Genomic DNA, 19,168 nt, shown 5'->3' on the forward strand with positions numbered 1-19,168 from the left:
ATTGTGCATGGCTTTGGGGACAGTGGTGCAGATGGAGCCCAGGTCGCTGAGGGCCAGGTTGAGCAGCAAGAAGAACATGGGCGTGTGCAGGTGGTGGCCGCAGGCTACGGTGCTGATGATGAGGCCGTTGCCCAGGAGGGCAGCCAGGGAGATGCCCAGCAAGAGGCAGAAGTGCAGGAGCTGCAGCTGCTGCATGTCTGCCAATGCCAGCAGGAGGAAGTGCCTGTTTGAGCTGCTGTTGGACATTTGCAGCCTTGGGTTATGGTTATTTATAGAGGACTATCACCTGTCTGGAAAGGAAATGGCAGTGCCAGATTAGGCATTTCTTCACTCTGGGAATCGTGGACTGTTGAAAGAAGACTGGAATAGCTGGACAAAGTCTTTATGTTAATCCTATGTATTTTATTTGGAATCCCCTTAAAATTACTTCTCTTCCCGTAACGGAATTTTGCCAAACTTTATTTGAGTTCGGGTTTGTGCTGCTGAGTTTCTGCCTCACAGAGTTTCTGCCTCATATTCAGCACTGCTCTCAGCCTGAACACTGCAGAGCCCAAAGGGAAAACAGGGCTCCCTGTGCCCCAGTGCAGTCAGACCTGCTGGAACCACACTGGTGCCCTTTGTTCATTTCACCACTTTTGATTTCAGCGTGATCACACTTAAAATTTTCTTGAAAAATAAAGTGAACTTTTTGAATTCTCCAGTTAAAAAATTATTTTCTCCAAACCCTTCTCTCTTTCCCTGTGCAGCTGGACAGGATGAGATACCAAGGGTTGGTCTGGCTCTCTGCTGACTGGAGTTGTGCCTACTGGGAGCTGTTTCTCTCTATCCAAGCCTTGTCCCTGCCTGTGCTGCCAGGGCCCAGCCCAGCCCTGGGGGCTCAGCTTTGCCCTGCAGATACCTCCCAGCACAGGGCACTGCCCAGGGGCATCTCCCTGGCAGCAGGGCCTTAAGGGCAGGCCAGACAAACAGAGATGCTGCAAGCCAAGGTGCTGCTGCTGCTGTCTGTAGGGAGAGGAGGCTGAGGAGGCACTTTCTGAGGGAGATCTGAGGCACATCTGCTGATGCCCAGGCTGACAGTGCACGAGTCTCAGTGACACAGCCAAGCTGACAGCCCTTCCCTTGAGGAGAAAGCTGAGAGCAGCCCTGGCCATGCAGCACCATCTCCACAGCAGGAGGAATCTGCCCTGTTTGGGGTGGCTCCTTCCACCTCCAATTTCTCCCCTGCAGCATCTATGGGGTGCTGCCAGGCAGGCTGAGAGCTGCCCCTGGCAGGTGGCACATGCCCTGGGCTGGCCAAGAGCCCTGAGGGCTGCAGAAGCTGCTCTGCAGGACAACCCTGGCTGCAGCCACAGCTTCACCCCCTGCAGCCGTCCCTGGCAGCAGGAGCCGTCCTGCCCTGTCACTCTGACGGTGCCCAGGGGCAGCCCCACTCTGCAGCACATCCTCCTCCTGCTCCTGTGCCAGAGAGAAACTGGGAGAATCCTCCTGACACACCCCCCAGGCAGTGGGGTGTGCTGGCTTCAGGAGATCCCTCCAGGGGCGCAGGGGACATTGCCCTGCACTCACAGACTCACCATGCACAGGGCTGTGAAGATGTTTCCCCAAGTGAAGTCTCAGCTCAGTGTCTTCCCAATCCTGATTGCCTTCAGCCTGTCTCAGCCTGGCTCTTGTCCCCTCAGTGCCTGCAGGCAGAGCCCTCTGCCCTGCTGGGCTGGGAGAGGAGCTGGTCCTGGGAAGAGCTGTTCCTTTAAAGCTCAGCAGCACAGACACAGCACAAGGACTTAAATGAGACTCTTGGGGATTTAGTGTTTTTTACATAAGACTCATTCCCTAAGAGGGTCTTCAAAAAACTTCTCAACAACTCAAAATTAAATTGAAACTCCAAAGTTTCTTGAAGTTTTAATGGGTCCCACTGAGGGACACGACTGAGAAAGTGTCCCCAGGTTTCTGTTAGAGCAGAACACTGGAGGCAGTGATGACAGCTGGGGACAAACAAGGCCAAGGTGTCTCTGGTGCTGAGCAAAGCTGGATGTGTTTGAGGAATGCAAAGGGCCAAGGCCTGAGCCCCAGCCCCAGGCCAGGCAGATCCTGTCCCTCCCTCCTTGCTCAGGGCTCTTGCTGGGATGGGCACTGGCATGTAGAGATGTGCAATGGCAAGGGCAGGAGCATGGGGCGGCCCCTGCCAGGCTGCTGAGCAGGGACAAGGAGGCAATGAGGCCCCAGCCCTGCAAGGGTCACTTGTCTCCTACTCCTGCCTCAGGCCCAGGCCCAGCAGCCATGGCCAAAGTGCTGCCCAAGTTGGCTCTGGCAGGGCTGTCTTGCAGCTGCTGCCCATCCCTGTGCCCTGTGCAGCCCAGGCTGTCCCACGATGTCCCTGCCCTGTCTCTCTGTCCCAGCAGGCTGTGGGGAACTGACCCCTCTGTACTTTTTGGACACATACGTTGGCATATTGGAATGTTGTCCACATGGATGGCTACAGAACACCAAAACAAATTCTCATCCTTTTTGTCTGAATATATAGCATCATAAGTCCCTATACTATCGTTTGGTGGTTTTTATTATAATGAAACTGTCCTTTCTCAATAGCAGGTTGTCCTTATTTGTGTGTAATACCTATAACAAAGGTAAAAAAAATCAGAAATATTTTAGGCATTGGAATTCATGACCATAGCACTCCAGGAAGGGGAAAGTTAGAATTCCTGTGTTTTTAAATAAAATTATTGTTCTGGAAGCTTGAAACATAACTGAAGAGGACAACAGGGAAGTGACTTTGTCCTGCAGCCTTATGGTGCTTCTTTTTTAAGAAATTAATATGTAAAATTATAACTAACCTGATGTCACTTGTATTTTTAGAGGGAAAAATGGGGTGATTAAGGGTAACTAAGGCCTATCCATAAGACATTCTATAAATCTTTAGATTACTGAGCCAAAGGATAAGTTATCATGGTATACCATGATAAAGGTATCAACTTTATCAACACCATATGGATCACCCCTTATCTGGCCTTTGGACACTCAACTTTTCAGCTACCTCATACAGACATGTTCATACACACAGACAAGAATGCAAAAAGGTTTCTCATCTGATTCCACCAGATCCCACTGGCTCTGCAGAGCTGTCAGAAAATACATATCGTGTCAAATGAGGAAACAGGGTACTGTGGAACAGTGCAGGGACCAGGTGCAAGGCAGGGCCTTACAAGCACACTGATCAGCATTTGTCAGCATCTGTCAGCATGACTGACCCCACCTATTGTGTTATTCCTCTATTTTTCTATGTCTATTTCTCTCCAAACCACCTTGATCCCTCCCTTTTCCTTCTTTGATTCTTCCCCTAACATTCCATATTAAGTCTAGTGAAAACCAAAAATGCTACTTCCTTGCACCCCAATATTAACCCTGTGGCACTAGGCAGTAATACCAGCCATTCTGCAAAGCCATCTGGAGTGCCACTCTTCTGACTCATGGTGATAAGCTTCCTTCCCAGACCATGAGGCTGAGACTCTCCTGAACATCTAGGAGTGTTTTTATTTATGTATTTATAAATACATTTTATTTAATGTACTTTATTTATTTATATTTTAGCATCTTTTACCATGGTCCACATGTTCAAAATGGTATATCATGTCCCCTGCTACAGAAGACTCCAGTATCACTGCTCTTACTTTCAAAATGAAGACAATACTGAATAAACTTCTGTCCTTCAGTGGAACCAAACTACTGACAGAGGTCTGATGTGAATCTCTCCTTGTCACCTTATGTTACAGTGATTGACAAAGGTGTTGGCTAAATATCTCCCAAGGCTGCAGCCATCCTTCGGTAATGTGGAACCGGTCTTGGACCACATAAGCCATGTTGTAAAACTCATCCCCTGGCTGCCCCACCTGGCTGGCCCCTTCCTTTGCTGACAGCTCTGCCTCCTGCCTGTCTCTGCCTGCCCACACAGAGCCTTGGGCTGGACCAGACTCCATCTGGGGAACGTGTTTCACCACAGCCCTTCCCAGGGAGGAAAATTCCTTTCTCTTTGTTCCCAATCTGGGCTTCCCCAGCTGCCCTTGGCATTGATGTTTTCCTTTTTCAGGCTGTTGTCTACTGTGTCAAAAGAATCCACCATCTCTGAAACCAACCTTCAGTCCCTCCCAGGGCTCTTCTCTGCTGTCCTCAGTCTCCACCCCACTGAGCACGGAGCTCCTCTGTCCCTGTACAGTGCTCATGTGCTTGGGGCCATGGGTGCCTGGGGAAGAAGGATGGTTCTTTTCTATAGGAAGGAAACCACAGACCCCCATGGGTTTTGAAGGCAGATCAGAGGCAGTCACCAGAGGGCAAGGCCAGCCAGACCTGTCTGTCCTTGCAGCTTTTGTCTGAAAGCAACCCTTGGATATTTTTGGAGTTTTGGAGGTGGAATTCCATTTCAGCCATGAGTGCCTAGGCCAGAATGACAGTTCTTCTCCACAGGAAGGAAAGGGCAGAGCCCCAGTGTTTCATAGGGTGATTAGAGGCAGCCCCAAGGAGGCCAAGGCCAGCCAGACATGTTTGTCTTGGCAGCTTTTGTCTGGGAGCAATCCTTGGATATACAGAATTTGGGAGGCCAAATCCCAGTTTTGTCCATGGGCACCTGGACATGAAGGATAGTTCTTTTCCATAGGAAGGAAAGTACAGAGCCCCAGTGTTTCACAGGGAGATGAGACCTGGCCCTAAGAAAGGCAAGGGAACCTAGACAGTCCTGGCAGCTTTTGTCTGGCAGCTGTCCTTGGATATAAGGAATTTTGGAGGCAGATTCCCAATTTTGGCTGTGGACATCTGGGTTTGAAAGATGTTTTTTCCATGGAAAGAAAAGCTTGGCTCCCCATTGTTTTGAAGGCAGATGAGAGGTGGCCCCCAAGATGCCAAGGCCATCCAGAGTTTCTGTTTTTGCAGAAATAGGACAATCTTTGGATTTATTTAAATATGGAGGTAGAATCCAATGTCAGCCATGAACCCCTGAAGGAGGACAGCTCTTTCCCACAGGAAGGAAGGCACAGAACTCCAGGGCTAGATGAGAAGCAACCCCCAACATGGCAAGGTCAGTGTGACCAGTTAAGCCAAGCCAACCAGAACTTTTCCATGTTCTTGGATCCCTGGGGCCCTGCAGCATCACAATTGCCCCTTGGTTCCATGAGGCTCCGTAGTATCACAAGAGATCTTTGTTTCCATGAGGCCCAGCAATACCACAATGGTCTCCTTGGCTCTGCAGTGGCACAGTGGCCCCTTGCTTCCATGAGGCCTTGCAGTATCAAAATGGTTTCGTTGGTTTCATGGAACTGTGCAATGGCACAATGGCTCCTTGGTTTGATTGACTTTGGCTGTGGCACCTACCTGCAAGAGACAGCCTACACTCACGAGCTAGAGAGCAGACCTCTGAGTTTTTTAGATGATGCCATTGCTTTTTCTTCTCTTCTACATAGACAGGAAGGGTGAGTTTGGCTCACATCTCCACGGCATGGCTCACAAGGCCACAAGACTTGTAGTTACAAGAGCTTTGAAGGATTTCTTGGCCAAGAAGACACTGCCAACAAGGATATTTATGTTTTGCAGCCAATCCTTCAATATTTCGTCTTAGGGACTCATGCTACAGTGTAAGCTTCCTTAGCCAATCATGTTATGACACAAAAACATACAGCACTGCATCCTAAGCTTCTTGTTTTCCATTGTAACTACTTTTATTTTTCTAGATCTTCAGCACTAAAACTCTAAACTTTCCTCCACTTCAACCTTCCTCCCCGTGTCTCTGCTATAATAAACTAGAAATCCACATTCTCGCTTCTAGCACCTAAGTGTGGAAGCCCTTTCCAAGGTCTTCGATCAAATCCTGTGTTTAATTCTAAGCTTTGCTGACAAGACCAACGGTCTGAGATTTCCCTGCATTTGGGTTTCCAACAACACTGATGCTGTTAGTTCCAGAGTGCTCAGGGTCCCTCTTGCAATTCAACTCTGGCAGGAACAAGGTGGCTGCCGGGGGGCTGCTTGTGGCCTCTGACAGCCCATTGCTCAGGGCTTGCCAGCGCCCCAGCCCCTCAGGGGCTGCCCCAGCCCGGCCAAGCTGCCCGGCAGCAGCGCCGCAGCCCCACAGCAGCTCCAGAGCAGCCCCATCCAGAGTCACCTGGAAGCCCTCAGCAATTCAGCCAGCAGCACATGGGCAGGAGGACACGGATGGTGCTTCCTGCCTGGCACAGGGCTTGTGGCCATCTCCAGGCACCGCTCTGGCAGGGATCGCTGCAGCCCCGGCCCCTGCCCAGCCGCTCTGTCACCAGCACAAAGGCTTCAGCAGAATCACTACAGGCCAAGGGGCTTCTGGCCATTTTTCCTTGCCCACTGTATGTCTGGGCAGGCTGCTGAGCACAAGCACCCTTTTCCCCCTTCAGGGACTCAGGACCTCTCAGCCTGCTGTGCTGCTGTGCACAAGCTGCCTTTTCATCCTTTCCTGCCTCTTGCCCTGCAGACCCTGTGCAGCAAAGAAAAGCTCTTGGCAGTCTGTGTATCATAACACATTCTAAAATTTATTTATTTACAGTAATCTATATTATATAATAATATATATAATTATATATGCTCTATGATTTATTAATTTAAAATAAAGATAAAAAATGGAAAAGAAGAAAAGAAAAATCTTAAAGAAAATTAAAATTCCCCCTGGCTCAGGTTTTCCCAGCAAAGAGAGCCTCCAGGATCAGCTCTCCTCAGAGCTCCTACAGTGTAGCCAGCGGTGCCCTGACAGATGAGGCCGAGTCTTCCATTCCCTGTGCGGCTGATCTTGCAGCCTCTGGAAGATGAAATACTGCCCATGCTGTATTGCCTGGAGGACATGCAGTGTTTCATGTGCCAGCTGTTACACATATGAAATACAAAGCTGTGTTTCGTGTCAGGTACATACAGGAAATGTGTGTATTTGTGATTGCGATATGTGTGGAGACCGACAGTGGGACATTTGCAAATTCTAATAATAACTGAGGAAAATAAAGCATGGAAGAAGGCCTTTGAACTTATCCTTTGTACCTTTATAGATCTTAAGTTGATTTAGGAGCATTTGAATTAAAGCGTTAAGGATATTGCTTTTTAACAGGAACTTTCTGCTTGTAGTTAAGCCTTAAAGAGTTTTGCAATAATAACCTATTGAAGTATAATTTTAGAATATTGCTTGTAGTAAGGATCTTTGAAACTATAGCTCCAGAATATATAAAAAGGAAATATGCTTATCTCGCGCCTTAACAAAACAGTGAAAAGCAGCTTGAGAAAGGAAGATGAACGTCAATTCAATGATTAATAGTTTCAACCAAGGGAAGCTGGACATCACTGTTATGAAATTTATAGTCCTTGCAATCAAAAGGTGGACCCACATCTGGAGAACTGGACCTCACCAGATGGATACTTCTTCCTACTTTCGGAAACCAGACCACCACCATCTGGGGATACTCCTTTTCTGGGATACATCCTGAGAAAAACTAATTCACAATGGGTATAGAATTGTGATGTAAAAATTTGGAATAGAAACTGCTGATGAGTAAAAATTGGAATAGAAACTGCTGAGAAAGCTTATGAGTACCCCTATAAATACCTGTAAGCCTCAACTATTGGTGTGCAGTTGGAAGGAAAACTTCCCCCACTGTACCCAGTGCTGTGTTGCTCATATTTTACCGTATTAATTAATAAATTGATTGCTTCTTGAATGAAATAAACAGGGCCAGGAGACTTTCTCTCCTTTTAACGCCTTCATTAAAAGTGATCAGCTCAGGATTGGGCAGCTCGGACGGGCCTGCAGCTTCCTGTCGTCTCTCCCAAGGCGACAAGGAAGAGGAGGATATGCGCAGCTTTGTCCACTAGGGGCAGAACTGGGCGTCCAGTCTTCGTGGGAGCCTTTAGGGCGTGGTGACCCCTTCCGATGTTACTTTTCCCCTCTCCTTCCCGTCCGCTCCCAGCGTCGGGACGACTCCCGTGCTCAGGGTGAGAGGCGCTCCGAAGGTGTTTCGCATCTCTGCAGGCTCAGCACTCCATTCCTGACGTCCAAACATCACTCCAGTCTCTCAACTATTAGGTGGCTCATTGTTTTGGGGTCTTTTAAAGCAAGCTAGAAGCAGTAGCTTCTCATGGCATGCTGGTCCTTGAGTCACTTTGCATAGCCCTCCCCACCCTCTCAGGTCTCTTCACCATTCTGGGGAAAAGTACAACTTAGCCTTGGGCAAGGCTCTGCTAATACAAAAGGAGCAATTAGCCACAATGACCCGTGATTACAATAACAGAACAAGCAGAACTTTGGCAGCAACAGTGATCTGGCTGATTTTTTTAACCTTTTCTCACCAAAAAAATTAACAAAATTTTTGTTCATAACATTGAACATTGGCCTAGTCAAGTTTCTCATTTATTACACCCCAGGCTGCAAACAAACCCCGCTTGGGGCGAGCACAAGAGCCAGGCCCAGCGCTGACCACCAGCTTGAGCCCAGCAGGGCCTTGGAGGAGGCAGGGGCGAGTCCCGGGCAGGAGAAGGGCTCGGGGCTGGGGATGATGGCACCGAGCACCCTGCCTGTGTCCCCCTCGGCCCTGCGGTGCCACGGGACCAGAGCCCGGTTCTGGGGCTCGGTCCCTGCTGCCGCAAGGGCGCTGCCCAGGGCTCCCTGCCCGATGGGGCCGGGCCTGTGGGCTGAGGGGCGGCCACCGCCCGCTGCGGCGCCTTGTCCAGGCCGGAGAAGGGCTCGGGGCAGGGGCAGCGGTGGCGGCAGGGTTGCTCCTCTGCCCAGGGCGTTTGCCCTTCAGCCGCAGCAGTGCCGGCGGCTTCCTGGAGCTGGGCGAGTGCCCGGGCTTGACGGGGCCGGCTGTGGCCGAGCAGGGCCCAGGGAAACCACGGTCCCGTCTGGGCCCAAAGGGCACCCACTCGGCCCCGGGCGGTGCCGAGGGAGCCGTGCCGCCATCGCTGCCGCCCTCAGGGGAACCACCGGAGCATTCACATGCTTCAGACACTTGTGTACACAGCGGCATGAAAGCATCGCTCCTTTGCAAGGCTGCATTACAGCACATGAGTAACAAAATCAGATTTAGTCCAAATTTACTCCTTCTCATGCATCATTTATCAACAATCTACTCCAAGTGGAGTGAGTGATAGGAGACACATCAGGTGTAGTTCTTGAGAATTTATTCTCACTCCAATTTTCCAAGTCCTGACACTGGTTTGAAGTGCCCATGTCCACTGTTGGAGCCATTCACAGCGATAAGGAGCAGCACAGCTGAACAGAAAAAGCTGGCTTTGCCCTCAGACCAGTAGGAGGGCACATGACTCTAACACACAGGAAGATCTGTTGATCTTTTTCAAGATCAACAGTATCTCAGTCATTTGTCCCTCAATCAACCAGTCCTCAAATTGTTCCAGCTCATTACTCTCAAGTACAAAGTTTGAATTAGCCTCCTCAAAACTAATTAATCTATTAAACAATTTATGCTAGGTGAACATTCCTACTACAGTTGTCAATCCTTGTCAACAAAGACAACAAATTCCTCACAACCATGTCTTTGTGCCAGTAAAAGAAAATCAATTGCTACTCTATTTTGAAGGGTAGCATGTCTAACACTATCAACATTGGTTAACATATCCCTAATTGCACAGGATGTGGCATTAGCTTGTTTGCTTAGCTAACATCTAACTCGATCTAATTGTTTCAATGCCACTGCTGAAGCTAAATATCATAATAATATAATAAATATACTTGCAGAAAACCTTCTTGCAGCTTTCCAAGGCATGAAATCACTCTGACAGTTCTCCTCATAATTAGGAACAGCTCTCCTTCTCTTTTGTTTCTTTTTCATGACCACTTTAGCCACGGGTGCAATTGTTGTATGAATTTGTCCGATCATTCTGAATCCATTCACAAAAGCATACAAAAACTGAAAGATTTGACAGCTCAAATTAAAGTAGATGGTGGTTCCTAGTTGAATGATTTGTTCTAAGAATGGAGCTTTGCACCTTGGCTAAGGCAACTTTGCAAGATAGGTCTTTATGTATTGGGTGTTCTGGTAGTGATATTAATAGTAATTTCCTGCATACTTCAGTGTGTGCGGCAAATGATGAACAAAACGGTCCGAGAAGTTTTTGTCATACAAGAGAGAGAATTAGGAAGTAGAAGCACAGAGAGTGTTGAAAATCTCACAGAAATTCCAGATAAAAGTATAAAAATAGAGGAGAGTTTTGATTTAAGACCCTGGAATCGACAAGAGTTTTTTGAACAATGACTTGTAACTATTGTCAGACGTGATTCATACTTTTTTCACTGACTGGGCCTTCACAGCATTAAGTTGCTGTGCTGTAACATAGCAATGCTCAAGGTCAGCAAGAATAGGCCTCCAGCAGTTAATAAGCACAAATATTATAACAGGGCTATAGAACGCAAGTAGTAAATGACATGAGTATGAAGGTTTCTTTTTGGGTCAACAGAGAGGGGGAATTGTTGGAATCCATAAAATTAGAGGGTTTTGAGAAAGTTGTGAAAAAGACAGGCCCCAAAGACAGCAAGGACAGTGAAATGCCAAGGCAGCAGAAAAAGTTTTCTAAGCTGTAGTGCACACGTGAGAAATAGAACAATAGGCCTATGTGATTTGCCTTTCTAAGTTGCAAAAAAAGTATATTTTAAGTATACATTTAGAAGGTTAAATATGAATGGGGCTCTGTGCTTTGTCTTTTATAAATGAGGCATTGTATTAGAGAAAAAACTGCGATTGTTTTAACCACAGCTACATGTACTTCAGGTGATTGGATAGAACTATTGTCAATATGCTTTTGCTCTGTGTGATTGGATGAAACTTGGACTGAAACTGTCTTATGTTATGCTGTAATGTTAAGTTTCCTTGGCGTTCTGTTTTATCAGTGAGCTGTTAGCATCTTTCCTCTCCATTGTCATAACAATGTAATGAGACTGATGCCAGAAAAATAAAAGCTCTAGATGCTGATTTCAGGTGTCCCGTCCTGTATGTAGGTGTATATAAACTGCCAGTGAGGCACTTCCCACACGTGTTCCTGTGGGGGCCATGGCTTGACTCAGATGCTGTGGAGGTTCCTGTAATCCCAGTTCTCCTGCGGCAGCTCTTTGTCACTGTCACCTCCCCGAGGGGGCTGCACTGAGGCTCTGTCAGCATTCCTTTTGGACATGTCTTGGCCAGTGGAGTCATTCTCTTGGGCAAGCAATGGTAGGTTTGCAAAAGAGTTTTGTAGTGGCAGTAATGAAGGACATTTCAAAGCGAAGAAAATGAACCCAATTCCCATTATGATGGCTTGAACAAACCTACATATTTTGCTATGTCAAATTAAACACCCCAAGTAGGGAGTGTTTCTGTGTCTGCCATTGGGTGTGAGCCCCACAGGCACAACTCTGTGAGTGAAGACTTTGTGTCAGTGGCCATGGAGCAGCACCCAGAGCTGAAATCACACATGACCCTGAGCTTGCACAGCCTCTCTGTGTGGGCATGCAGACCCCTCACCAGAGACTGGAAGGGGTTAAATGGTTCAACCATTCACATACCTGGGGGAAGCTGATCTGCACAGGAACCCTCTTGTTGCCTGTGACAAAGTGGTCAAGACATTCCAGCTGCAGGGAGCAGCACAGGTGTTCCAAGATGTGCCGCAGCCACTGCAGGAAATCCCAGCTTTGCCACCGTGACAGGGGTGTGGAGGAGGTGCATCCCAACCCTCTTCCAAGCAGAGCTGGAGAAGCCTGTGCCCATCAGGATGTAGGGGAAGAGCTGCAGCATTCCCAGTGTGAGCTGTCAGGGGGCACTGCCTGGGATGAGTCTGGAGAATTTCCCCTCTGCCACGGGCAGGTCCCAGGCCACGCTGGTCTTGGGTGCAGTGGGGTTCTGCGGGCTGGCTGCCCACAAAGGTGTTGGAGTCACCTTGACACACCCCAAACATCACCTCAGCCATGAGGCTTTTCTTGCCTTTGCTCAGCTGGGATTTGCAGGACTGGCTGTAGGGCTGAAACACCAAATGCTGAAGGTGGGACTGAGGCAAAAGGAACCATGCTGATCTCACCAGTTGGTAGAACCAGCAGGCAGTTTTCTCCATGTCTGGGTAGGAGCCAGTGCAGAGGGTCTGTGAGAGGCTGGGCTTCTGATTCCACCCCAGCTCCTCCTCAGAGTGCAGGAGGAAGCACAAGATGCTCTCACCCAGCTGCTCCCTCGTGTAGATTGTTTTGCGGAGAAAAGAAGAAACTTCAGAACTTTATAAAAGTTGTAAAGTTTCTTCTTTTCTCCACAAAACATTTTGGCGAGCCAGCCAGGAGACAGAGAAAGAAAAACAGAAAAGACCACAAGGTCAATTTGCCCCCAACCTAGGAATTCCTTTGATAAAGAAGAACTGGCGACAAATGTCACGTGGAATGAATATGTAGGAACCTATTGTGAAACTGTATGCATATGCATTTGGAAGGGGGATAAAAGGAGACCTGAGATCTTCAGGTCTTCTTCTTTTCTCTTCTTCTTCTTCTTTTCTCCACAAAACAAGATGCTCCCCAGATCCACAGGGATGCAGAAGTTCCTTGGTGGCCTCTGCCCTGCAGTGTCCAGCTCTGGGTGCAGGGTGTGCCCGGGGGGATTCAGGGGTATCAGCACAGGCTGGAGCACACCCTGCTTGTGGGGACTCCAACCTTCAAAGGCATTGCCCACCCCAATGACTCCTTGTGGGGGCACCAGGTGGGAGCTCTTGGACAGGCTGTGTCCAAGGACACGTGGAGCTGTTCCTCAGCTCAGCTGTCACTAAGCAGCCTCTGTCCAGCTCCTGAACAGCCCACTGGATGTGCTCTGCTGAAAGCATTCATGGTTATTTCCAGCCTGTAGCTGCTTGTTCCAGTGCCCACAGAGGGGTTCTCTCTCTGATCTGGGGCAGAGAAGCATCCTTCCCATGCTCTTGACAGGGACAGGAGAACAGAACAGCACAGCCCTGGAGAAATGGATAAAGGATGTAACTCAGGCAAAGACGAGTCATACAAAACACAAGCAGGATGCCAGCTCAGCCCTGCAAGGCTGACAAAGCAGAAGTTATGGGAAACAACCATAATGCCTTTATTCAAAGGCAGGGGTCGAGGAACAGCCACCTGAAAAGGATACTGGCTGCTGGTAAGGACTTACCAAAAGCTGTACAAGTATGTAAAATAAAGTAATAACTATCCATTAAGTAAGGAGGAATGGCTCATGGATGTGTAATTAGTGTGTGTGATAAAACCTCTGCACAACTGACCCTTGGGGCACTCGAAAGAATGATCTTCCTAGTGACCAGGCACTGCAATAAAGAATGGCTGCTTTTAAATACTCAAACTCTGTTAGAAAGTATCTATTTGGGTGATTTCAGTATCAGTTCCCCAAGGCCCCATATTTTCACAGTGGCCCCTTGATTCTGGTGTCACAATGGCCTCAGTCCCACAAGGCCCCACAATGTCCAAAGAGTCCCCTTAATTCCATGGGGCCCTGAAGTGCTACAATGGCCCCTTGGCTCCATGAGGCCCTGCAGTGCCACCCTGGGGCAGGAGCCCAGGAGGGATTTGTTCCCCACACGCTGCAGCTCCCTGGGCCGGCTGGCACCTACACCTTCTCCCAGGCCAGCACTGCTTGGCACAGCCAGGGCCGAGCCACACTGCAGCTCCCTACAAACCACGGCAGGGGCTGCCAGGCCAAAACCCGAGTCACAGACAGTTTGTCACTCTTCCTGTCTGTATCTGACCAAGAAATGTCCCACTGTGGGGTCCCCTTTCCTGCAGTCACTGTAGCTCTGGGACCATCCCTGGAGCTCTGAGCAAGAGAAATGGCCAGCGCTGCACCTCTGCACTGACTCAGGGATCGTGGGAAATGCTCTCTGGGGTGGCTGGAACCATGGAAAAAGGACAGTTGGGAGCACAGAGGGAAACCCAGCTGGGCTGCTGGACTGGGGCAAGACATCTCTGTCTGGGGGAGAAGTTGCCTGTGAAACTCCCTCCTGTGGATGCTCACGTGCCCAAGAGTTGGGCACTGAAAAGCATCACAACAACGGACACGGGGATGGGACTGCCAGGATTAAAGTGTCTCAGGAGGGTCTGGACTGGCCACACAAGGGTGAGTTATTTCTGGACACCTCAGGTCATCAGGGAAAAGGTGCAACCTCCAGATGGGCTCATGAGCAAGGGGTGGATTTAACCATGGACACCAACTCCAGGTTATCCCTGACGTGAAATGTGGGTGGAGATCAAGCCGGGCCAGGCAGATAAAGCCCCTGTGGTATGGGGGGGCAATGGTGGGAATATAAATCTGGGGACACACGTGGTCTTGTACTGGGAGTAGTAAATTGGAGAGCACCATTCCTAACCAACAACAGCCCTGTGAGAGCCAGCCCTGTCCCTGCACTGCCCCTGCTCTGCTGCCCCATAGCTGCTGGATCAGGAAGGGCAGAGCCATGGGGCAGGGAAATGCACTGGGACTCCTCCTGAGAGTGATCTTCTGTCCTGGAACTCAGACCCCAAGGCAGAAATCCCCATCCACAGCCGGGAGGTCATCTTTGGAGTCTTTGCCATTGTCCCACTTGGTGAGTCTTTTGCACTGAGATTTTGGTCCTTCCTTTCAGTTTCTTTACTTTTTGGGCTTGTAATGGTTCCTCCATAAACATGGTCATTCATGTCCCTGATATGGCAATTCTTTCCTTTTTATGGAAGTATTGGGAATTATGCAAGATTAAAATGGTGGCATGGTGTGCATAGGTACTTGCAGCCCTGTTGAGAAGCAGTTGGGATATAAGTATCAAAGAATTGCAAAATTATTTGAGCTAGAAGAGACTTGAAAGAGCCTCTGGAAAAACTCCCCTTCCGTTACCCAGGAACACATTAACTCGTTCAGGTTGTACAAAGCCCCTGACCTTAACCCCATCCAGGGATGGGGTTACTATTCCAAGGTAACCTGTGCCAGTGTTCTGCCATATCATCATAAAATATTTGATCCTTACAGAAAATCGAAATCTGCCCTCAGTCACTTGAAAGATACAGTGTATTATTCTGTATTATACTCCCCAGTACAACCTTTGGGCAAAAAAGTACTCAGCCAGTCCTGGACTTAAATCACATCTCCAAGGTTGAACACCTTTGAGGAGGCCCAGAGATCTCCCAGGATGTGCTTTGCAGGCTCCCAGAACATGATCACTGTATGGGAGGTGGACGTTCTGAGTTCAGTTGTGTGGAGACTGAGGACAAAACAAGAATAGCCTGTGAGGACTACAAAGGTGGATTGAAATATAATGGACATCTTCTTCATAGTGGAAATGAGCCTGAGATAGAAATAATGTCACCAAGTGAAGCTGTGAAGACACAGAATGGAAACCAGGAGAGATTAATTTCCCTCCCAGGGCAGGACTGTGGCACAACACATCTCCCAGAAGGAGTCTGGGTCAGCCCAAGGCTTTGTGAGGGCAGGCAGAGGCAGGCAGGAGGCAGAGCTGTCAGCAAAGGAAGGGGCCAGCCAGGTGGGGTAGCCGGGGGATGCCAGCAGCCTGCTGGGACAGAGAGACAGGGCAGGGACATCGTGGGACAGCCTGGGCTGCACAGGGCACAGGGATGGGCAGCAGCTGCAAGACAGCCCTGCCAGAGCCAACTTGGGCAGCACTTTGGCCATGGCTGCTGGGCCTGGGCCTGAGGCAGGAGCAGGAGACAAGTGACCCTTGCAGGCCTGGGGCCTCATTGCCTCCTTGTCCCTGCTCAGCAGCCTGGCAGGGGCCGCCCCATGCTCCTGCCCTTGCCACTGCACATCCCCACATGCCAGTGCCCATCCCAGCAAGAGCCTTGAGCAAGGAGGGAGGAACAGGATCTGCCTGGCCTGGGGCTGGGGCTCAGGCCTTGGCCCTTTGCATTCCTCAAACACATCCAGCTTTGCTCAGCACCAGAGACACCTTGGCCTTGTTTGTCCCCAGCTGTCATCACTGCCTCCAGTGTTCTGCTCTACTGGAACCTGGGGACATTTTCTCAGTCGTGTCCCTCAGTGGGACCCATTAAAACTTCAAGAAACTTTGGAGTTTCAATTTAATTTTGAGTTGTTGAGAAGTTTTTTGAAGACCCTCTTCGGGAATGAGTCTTATGTAAACAACACTAAATCCCCAAGAGTCTCATTTAAGTCCTTGTGCTGTGACTGTGCTGCTGAGCTTTAAAGGAACAGCTCTTCTCAGGACCAGCTCCTCTCCCGGCCCAGCAGGGCAGAGGGCTCTGCCTGCAGGCACTGAGGGGACAAGAGCCAGGCTGAGACAGGCTGAAGGCAATCAGGATTGGGAAGACACTGAGCTGAGACTTCACTTGGGGAAACATCTTCACAGCCCTGTGCATGGTGAGTCTGTGAGTGCAGGGCAATGTCCCCTGCGCCCCTGGAGGGATCTCCTGAAGCCAGCACACCCCACTGCCTGGGGGGTGTGTCAGGAGGATTCTCCCAGTTTCTCTCTGGCACAGGAGCAGGAGGAGGATGTGCTGCAGAGTGGGGCTGCCCTGGGCACCGTCAGAGTGACAGGGCAGGACGGCTCCTGCTGCCAGGGACGGCTGCAGGGGGTGAAGCTGCGGCTGCAGCCAGGGCTGCCCAGGGCTGTCCTGCAGAGCAGCTCCTGCAGCCCTCAGGGCTCTTGGCCAGCCCAGGGCATGTGCCCCATGCCAGGGGCAGCTCTCAGCCTGCCTGGCAGCTCCCCATAGACGCTGCAGGGGAGAAATTGGAGGTGGAAGGAGCCACCCCCATCAGGGCAGATTCCTCCTGCTGTGGAGATGGTGCTGCATGGCCAGGGCTGCTCTCAGCTTTCTCCTCAAGGGAAGGGAAAGGGGCTGTCAGCTTTGGCTGTGTCACTGAGACTCGTGCACTGTCAGCCTGGGCATCAGCAGATGTGCCTCAGATCTCCCTCAGAAAGTGCCTCCTCAGCCTCCTCTCCCTACAGACAGCAGCAGCAGCACCTTGGCTTGCAGCATCTCTGTTTGTCTGGCCTGCCCTTAAGGCCCTGCTGCCAGGGAGATGCCCCTGGGCAGTGCCCTGTGCTAGTGGGTGTCTGCAGGGCAGAGCTGAGCTCCCAGGGCTGGGCTGGGCCCTGGCAGCACAGGCAGGGACAAGGCTTGGATAGAGAGAAACAGCTCCCAGTAGGCACAACTCCAGTCAGCAGAGAGTCAGACCAACCCTTGGTATCCCTCCCTGTCCAGATGCACAGGGAAAGAGAAAAGAGTTGGAGAGATTGATTTTGATACTGAAGTCCTTAAAAAGGCCATGTCATTTTAAAATACAATTATAACTTTGTACTACCTGTACTCGAGGGAGGTGAAATTAGCAAATGGCAGCTGTTTGGGAACAGCGTATCTGACTGCACTGGAGCACAGGGAGTCCTGTTTTCCCTCTGGGCTCCCCAGTGTTCAGCCTGAGAGCAATGCTAAGAACAGGACTTCTGTCCCTTCCAGAAAACACACAGTTATTTAGCAGTCCAAACCAACACTCAAATAAAAAAAAAAAATTTTAAAAAAAGAGAAATGAAATTTCCTTAAAGAAAGAGAAGCAATTTTTAGAGATTGTGTAAAAAATTAGCATAGGATTGAGTCCAGGTACTTTGTCCAAATTGTCAATGTTGTCTTTTAACAGCTCACAATGCCCAGAGTGAAGGAATGTCCAACAGCAGCTCATCAGCAACTTCCTCCTGCTGGCATTGGCAGACATGTGGCAGCTGCAGCTCCTGCACTTCTCCCTCACTGTTGCCCTGCACTGACTGGGGGTCAGGGCTGACTCCCAGGTGTTCTGCAGGCCAAGGTCCAGCTGCTCACACAGCGTTGGCCAGAAGCAATCAGGGCTCCAGCAACAAAGGTGAAGGAAGGTCTCTGAGACATGGACAGGGGGAGGTATTTAGTGGAAGGAAAGAGTGAATGAGAAAGGGCTTTGACTTTTCTGTGAGAAATTTCCCCTCCACTGCCCTGTCTTTCCTCCTTCTGTAGGTTGAAATGTGCAGACCCAGCAAATGTCCAACAGCAGCTCCATCAGGCACTTCCTCCTGCTGGCATTGGCAGACATGCGGCAGCTGCAGCTCCTGCACTTCTGCCTTTTGCTGGGCATCTCCCTGGCTGCCCTCCTGGGCAACGGCCTCATCATCAGCACCGTAGCCTGCGGCCACCACCTGCACACGCCCATGTTCTTCTTGCTGCTCAACCTGGCCCTCAGCGACCTGGGCTCCATCTGCACCACTGTCCCCAAAGCCATGCACAATTCCCTCTGGGACACCAGGGACATCTCCTACTCAGGATGTGCTACACAGGTTGTCTTCTTTGCCTTTTTCATGTCAGCAGAATTTGCACTTCTCACTGTCATGTGCTACGACCGCTACGTGTCCATCTGCAAACCCCTGCACTACGGGACCCTCCTGGGCAGCAGAGCTTGTGCCCACATGGCAGCAGCTGCCTGGGCCAGTGCCTTTCTCAATGCTCTCATGCACACAGCCAATACATTTTCCCTGCCCCTGTGCCATGGCAATGCCCTGGGCCAGTTCTTCTGTGAAATCCCACAGATCCTCAAGCTCTCCTGCTCAAATTCCTACCTCAGGGAACTTAAGGTTATTGTTTTTTCCATCTCTTTAGCATTTGTCTGTTTTGTGTTCATTGTTTTCTCCTATGTGCAGATCTTCAGGGCTGTGCTGAGGATCCCCTCTGAGCAGGGACGGCACAAAGCCTTTTCCACCTGCCTCCCTCATCTGGTTGTGGTCTCCCTGTTTATCAGCACTGCCTTTTTTGCCTACCTGAAGCCCCCCTCTATCTCCTCCCCATCCCTGGATCTGGCCCTGTCAGTTCTGTACTTGGTGGTGCCTCCAGCCCTGAATCCCCTCATCTACAGCCTGAGGAACCAGGAGCTCAAGAATGGTCTGAGGAAAATTATAACAAATGATATTCAGAAGCAATAAACACTTATTCTTCTACATAGCTCTTATGGTGTTACTCATTAATTCTCACTCTGTGTCCTGTATTTTTTGCTATTTACACAGCTGTTACACTTTTGTGAATTTGTTCACACAACAATTTTTGAAACTACTGTTTCTATTTTAGTATTTTTCTTTAGTATTGCACCGAGAGGCTGTATAAACCAGGATCTGTACTACTTCTGTACTCCCTATGTGCTTACACAAAATAAAGAGCTCTGTATTGCCCTGTGTG

The 19,168-nt window shown here is 49.7% G+C and overlaps 1 protein-coding gene across 1 annotated transcript in view; it reads left to right on the forward strand.

Moving 5' to 3' along the window:
• The window catches only part of LOC128948603 (olfactory receptor 14J1-like), a 36,466-nt gene extending 17,548 nt beyond the window's left edge, over positions 1 to 18,918 (forward strand). Inside the window, exons 3-4 of the mRNA XM_054293373.1 lie at positions 8,787 to 8,994; positions 18,097 to 18,918. Of these exons, the coding sequence (XP_054149348.1) occupies positions 8,787 to 8,994; positions 18,097 to 18,918 (1,030 nt within the window). The remainder of the gene's footprint in view (positions 1 to 8,786; positions 8,995 to 18,096) is intronic.
• Positions 18,919 to 19,168: the final 250 nt, after the last annotated feature.

Source organism: Melozone crissalis, unplaced genomic scaffold, assembly GCF_028551555.1.
Source record: "Melozone crissalis strain CALT ecotype California unplaced genomic scaffold, PUWL_Pcris_2 ptg000139l_1, whole genome shotgun sequence".
NCBI classification, from domain to species: domain Eukaryota; kingdom Metazoa; phylum Chordata; class Aves; order Passeriformes; family Passerellidae; genus Melozone; species Melozone crissalis.